This window comes from Rana temporaria, chromosome 1 (genome assembly GCF_905171775.1).
Source record: "Rana temporaria chromosome 1, aRanTem1.1, whole genome shotgun sequence".
Classification (NCBI taxonomy): Eukaryota; Metazoa; Chordata; class Amphibia; order Anura; family Ranidae; genus Rana; species Rana temporaria.
This window is the reverse complement of record NC_053489.1, coordinates 446,764,955-446,770,954: the sequence shown is the minus strand read 5'-3', so window position 1 is coordinate 446,770,954 and position 6,000 is coordinate 446,764,955. Positions and strand designations below refer to the sequence as shown.

The 6,000-nt window shown below is 40.0% G+C and overlaps 1 protein-coding gene across 1 annotated transcript in view; it reads right to left on the bottom strand.

Annotated features, from left to right (window-relative positions):
- Positions 1 to 4,072: 4,072 nt before the first annotated feature.
- LOC120932092 (mucin-16-like) overlaps positions 4,073 to 6,000 on the bottom strand; it is a 38,148-nt gene continuing 36,220 nt past the window's right edge. The window contains exon 18 of the mRNA XM_040344227.1: positions 4,073 to 4,835. Within this exon, the coding sequence (XP_040200161.1) occupies positions 4,737 to 4,835 (99 nt within the window). The 3' untranslated portion in view covers positions 4,073 to 4,736. The remainder of the gene's footprint in view (positions 4,836 to 6,000) is intronic.

Sequence of the window (6,000 nt, the reverse complement as noted above, 5' to 3'; positions counted from 1 at the left end):
ACATGGGGACATCCTCCCCATGTTGAGGGCATGTGGCCTGGTGCGGTTCAGGAGAGGGGGGGGCGCACTCTGTCCCCCCCTCTTTTCTGCGGCCGGCCAGGTTAACGTGCTCGGATAAGGGTCTGGTGTGGATTTTTAGGGGGACTCCACGCCATTTTTTTTTTATTTGGGGTGGAGTTCCCCTTAAAATCCACACCAGACCTGAAGGGCCTGGTATGGATATTTGCGGGGAACCGCACGTCATTTTTTTTTTTATGGCGGGGTTCTCCTTAATATCCATTCCAGACCTGATGGGCCTGGTAATTTAATTTGGGGGACCCCCACACATTTTTTTTTCTTTATGAATGAGTCATCTCTGTAATTGAAAGAGCCGACAATTCATTAGAGCCGCAAAGCCGGTTTTAAATGGCTTTTTTTCTTTCAGAAATGACACTTTGTACAGGGACAGTTCTATGTATGGGAAACATGCGCTTTTTCACATGCTGACTTTACACCCCCCCCCCCCCCCCCAGGTACGAAATTTAAAGTAACATTACACTTGTATTGTTTCACTTTTAGCATTATTAAATTCACTGCTCCTGAAAAAACGGCCGTTTTAAAAAAAAAAAATTGCATTGATACATGTTTCCTGGGACAGGATCCAGGTCCCCAAACACTTTTTAGGACAATAACTTGCATATTAGCCTTTAAAATTAACACTTTAGATTTCAAATGTTCGAGTCCCATAGACTTTAACGGGGTTCTAATGTTCACACGAACATTTGGTGTGTTCGCAAGTTCTGATTCGAACCGAACAGGGGGGTGTTCGGCTCATCCTTAGTCCTGACCCCTGCACTCTGCATTACTTATTGCTGACCTTTGCACTCGACAATATATGCCCGCCGCTATTAGCAAAATTACTAATAATGTGAAATTCTCACTGCCAGCCACTCTATTATATCTTGCCATAGCACACTGTACCTGTCTTGTAGAAAAACAAGCATTGTAAATACTGATTTAGCGCTATTTTCAGGCCGACTCTCGGCCAGTTTTCAAGGCTACTACAGGAGAGGCTGAGCCACCATGTGATCTCCCCAGCTGATGTCAGAGGGAGATCATGGCCACTCCTGCAGGATCCATCCATCGGAGCTGTACAGCGGCCGCAAGTCATGTGACCGGCCTGAAGACAGCTCCAAATCAGTATTTACAACGCTCGTTTTTCTACAAGACAGGTACAGTGTGCTATGCCTGGCTCTAATAGAGGGTCTGGCATTCTTTGTGTTATATGGGTTAACAAACCCTTTAATATAATGCTTGCTTTCAGAAATATTGTGCTGCATATCATTTATTTAGAATTGTATTATTCCCGGGTCTTTCTTGAGAAAACCCAATTTTTTATTCTAGCACCCTTTTTTATGTAAACTAACTCTTTAAGTACTGATGTTTTGATTTGGGTGTGCATTAGCCTATTTTTTGATTAACTAATTTTTTGCTTTTGGCTGCGCCTGTATCTCCTGGATTTATTTCTTGAACAGTACCACTCTAGTTGTATTTGAGAAGATTTAAATGCTACCCACATATTCCGTATTTTTTGCTCCATAAGACGCCCCTGACCATAAGACGCACCTAGGTTTTAGAGGAGGAAAACAAGAAAAAAAAATATTCTGAACCAAATAGTGTACTAAAATATTGTATCAAACCACCTATCAAATCAGCTTAGCTACACTATATCTGATGGTGGACACAGCAACTTCCCCCCCTTCCCAGATCAGCTCAGGGTGGCAGGGCAGACACAAACACCCCTTAAGCCTCTTCTATCACATTAGCTGCCATTATAATTCCCTCTGGCTGGCTGGCTCTCAGCCTCAGATGTACCCAGGAAGCAACTAGAAATGAGGACTGGGGACATAGTTTACAGCAGCAGCTGCGGGGGAAGAAGCAGGAAGTCAGGATTAGACCACAGCGCCGAAAAGGGGGGGATTCAGCTGAAAAAAACCCCAGCAAAGGCTCTCACTGCCTTCTGGCAGGTGACACCCGACCTGGGTGTGGAGCGCAACCCCATAGCACTGCTACTGACACCCCCCATGTTTTGACACCTGGGGCAAAACGTCTCTCCTGCTCCCTCTTGGTATGCCCCTGGACATTCTGTCCTCTCTCCTTCACAGAGAAGGAGAGAGGGATTCTGACACAGTGGCGGCACCGGGGGGGGGGGGGGGCAGTGCCTGGTCAGTATTCGCACTATAAGACACAGGGACATTTTCCCCCATTTTTGAGTCTTATGGTGCGAAAATACGGTAGTTTTTAAAGAGTAAGCATAAGGGTATTCTCATCAGAGGCTGGCTCCCTTTGCTAGTAACCATAGGTAACTTGGCTGATGCTTGTGCTCCCCTATTTTCCAGCATAGTTTGTTGGTGTGGCCATCTTCCTCAGGGTTTGGAAGCACAGGTAAACTACTTTAAGATCTCTCTGTTTCTTGTCCATTAATTTCTTTAACACCTACACCCCCAAGCTCTAAAAGGTGTGTAAACACTCCAACTTGTATAATAGTTACACCAATAAAAATCACATTACACAAACCATCTCCTAACAGATTACACAAAACACATATTTACATTAATTCATTTAAAAAACAGCATATGAAAGAATCTACATATAAAATGATGTCCACAACATATTACAAAAGAGGCTATAAAAAGTGATTAAGCATACGTTTAACATTTAACCCTTTAGGTTAAAAACTCAGTATTTTGTATATTAATTCCCCCTCCTCTTCAACTGGTTTTAACCTGTTGATCAGCTAGAAAGGTGAGTTTATTAGGATCCTTCATTTGACATTTAAAACTTTTCTCCCCTGGAAAAAACATCCTAGAAGGGAGTTTCTTCTTATCTTCTACATGGCCATTTACCAACAAATATCTCAATGTAGGGGGTGAGGGGAACACCATTTTGTTTTATTGAGTAACTAGACTTGAAGATAGGGTCTTTTTTTCAGGAATGGCCAATATCTGGTGATGATCCTAGTCACATATTCATTATCATCTCTACAGGCAGTAATTTGTTCCTTCTCTTCTGCTAAAGGTTTATTGGCCAGTAGTTTCTCCCTATCAGCATTGAAGTAAAACATATAGACCTAATGTATCATCTCACTATTGTATTTCTTCTCTAAAAACCTGGCTTTTAGGCCAACAAATGTCTCTTTCTAAGTACAATTCCCTTTGGTGTTTCCTTAATACATGGTTTATAATGGCAGCTGTTCATGGAGACAAAACCATTGCAGTCTGTATTTTTAGGAAAGACCAGAGTAGCGATGGACCCATTGGAAATTTTAAAGGTTAAATCTAAAAGGTTCACTTCCAATTCACTGCAACACACCTGATTGGCTCGTTTTGCTACGTCTCCTTCTCCCTGCCAGAATGCTGCAGTACAAGCACTGTGAGATACTGATTCAAGTCAAATTAATGTATAAACACTGCATAACATCTTTATAAAATAAAAAAACACTTATACCATGTACACACGATCAGTTCATCCGATGAAAACGGACCAATGGATTTTTTCATCAGATATCTGATGAAGCTGACTTTCATCAGTCTTGCCTACACACCATCAGTTAAAAATTTGTGTCAGAACGCGGTGACGTAAAACACAACGATGTGCTGAGAAAAATGAAGTTCAATGCTTCCGAGCATTCCGACTTGATTCTGAGAATGCGTGGATTATTAACCAATGGACTTGCCCACAGACAATCTTTTTTTTCTATCGGTTTTTTAACCATCAGATAATTTTAAAACAGGCTCTAAGTTTTTCTACCGATGGGAAAAAAAACGATGGGTCCCACACACAATCGGTTCGTCCGATGAAAATGGTCCATTGGACCGTTTTCATCAGACGAACCAATCATGTGTACAGGGTTTAGGGATGTACTAATGATCATGGGCTGTTTTAATGTGTGCCTTTTTTATGTCTGGACTTTAGCTTTGAATCAACATGTTATAAATGTTTTCTGTTTAATGACAAATAATTTGCATTAACAACAAACCACCAGCTTTTAAAGTTTTCTATTTTATTTTCACAGGTATACATATTGTATAAATAAATCATTGATTGCAAAATATATAAGCTTTCTATATATAATATATACTAAATATAATGAAAGTTTCTTCAGTCCTTTAATTAAGTGCATAATACCAGCCATTTAGAAATACATTTATCAGGTTGCAGAAATCGGATTTCTATTTGGCTGTTAGCTACATTACAATTAATCAAGTATCTTTGTACTACAGTTTAAAAAAAAGTCTTATTGGATGCTAAGCCAGTGCAATGTATTACTAGAGTTTGATGGTAAATAGAGTCAGTATCAATATTTGAGGTATTTATTTACTGTTTTTTACATATTATTTATTAAAATGTTTATACTATAGCTCCTGTGTGAAGTAAGATACAAATTGGCAGAAGACAAAGTAGTATATAGTTTAAGATATTGGCGCAGTGCAAAACGACGCAAAAAAAAAAAAAAAAAACACTATATAAACCATTTCCACAAGTGAAACTGTGGTTTCAGTAGAAATCTTAGTCCATGTTAGAATTTATTCCTTGCTTTCAGTTATCCAGTCGCCCAGCTTTTCCAATCAAAAGGTGTTTTCCAGGTTGGAAATAACATGATGGCTTAGTGATAACAATTACAGTATATAGGATAGTATACTAGCATCGATGTATATGATAATACAAAGACATTTTGAAGAAGTTTTTGGTCATCCTCAGTATAACTTTCTCATGTCCAGATGGGGGAAATAAGTTTCATAAATGTTCTGGTGTATGTCATAGGAGTCTCTCCTGCCTTTTAAACAATATATTAGCTGTGGGAAAAAATACAAATATTTTTGATATTTAGTACAACACATATATGGCTTTATGAAGACATTGCTGGACATGGACAAGGCTACAGCTTTACAGGCAATGAGATTCATTTTTTAATGCAAGATTTAACCTCTTTATGAGAGAACCTCAAAAAAGATTTAATGACTTTGGTAGCTATAGTCTAAAATGTTACCGCTTTTAAATGTACTATCCCAGATAGCAAGCAATTGAGCTTTAAATGTAAAAATGATTTGCTAATGCCTTGCTAAACTATCACTAGACTTTCCAGGCTTCACAAGTGTGTTGAACAATTGCAGCAAGTCCACATTGCATGACTCCAGATCAACTTTCTTTGCAAACATTCTGCAAGTTTGTGGCAAGTTCTGGTTCAGTTATGTTGTGCAATAGTCATCCCACCACAGGGGTCACTGTGGCTGAATATTCATGCAGTAGACTTGCAGAGCTCTTGGTGTAGACTCACCACTTGCCACGCAAATTTTCTACATATTGAAAAAGTGTCAACTAGAACATGTGCTTCAAATGCTCTGCAAGTGTACAACATGTCAGTGGAAACTTTCAATTCAACACTGCCACAAATGTGTGGCAAGTTATCCTTGCTATCTGGGATATTATCTAAAATGCATAATTATATGAGCTACTCAGTGAAATCTATGCAGTTGTCACCTCCGCACAAGCACTTATCTTTAAAAGAGAATTAGGGCACTGTTTTTAGAATCTCTGTGGTAATTTTCTAATATTAACAAAGCTGACCTGTAGCCACTGAAGGACTGGACATGCTAAATACATCCCCTGTACTATGCTGACGTTTGTGTGTGTAGCATTCCAGTGACCTGAACTTATTTAAGGAAAATATACCTATAGGGAAGTATTTTAAAGGCGTTGTAAAGGCAGAAGGTTTTTTATCCAGCAATGTTGCAGGAGAGACTCGGCTATCTGGGACTCTCCCTCTTCATTGGCTAAGACAGCAGTGAAGCACTTTTGGCTCCCACTCCTGTCAATCAAAGCCAGGGAGCCAATGAGGAGAGAGTGGGCGTGGCTCCATACCTGAATGAACACAGGGAGCTGCAGCTCCAGTGCCCCATAGCATGCTGCTTGCTGTGGGGGCACTCAACAGGAGGAAGGGGCCAGGACTGCCGAGGAGGG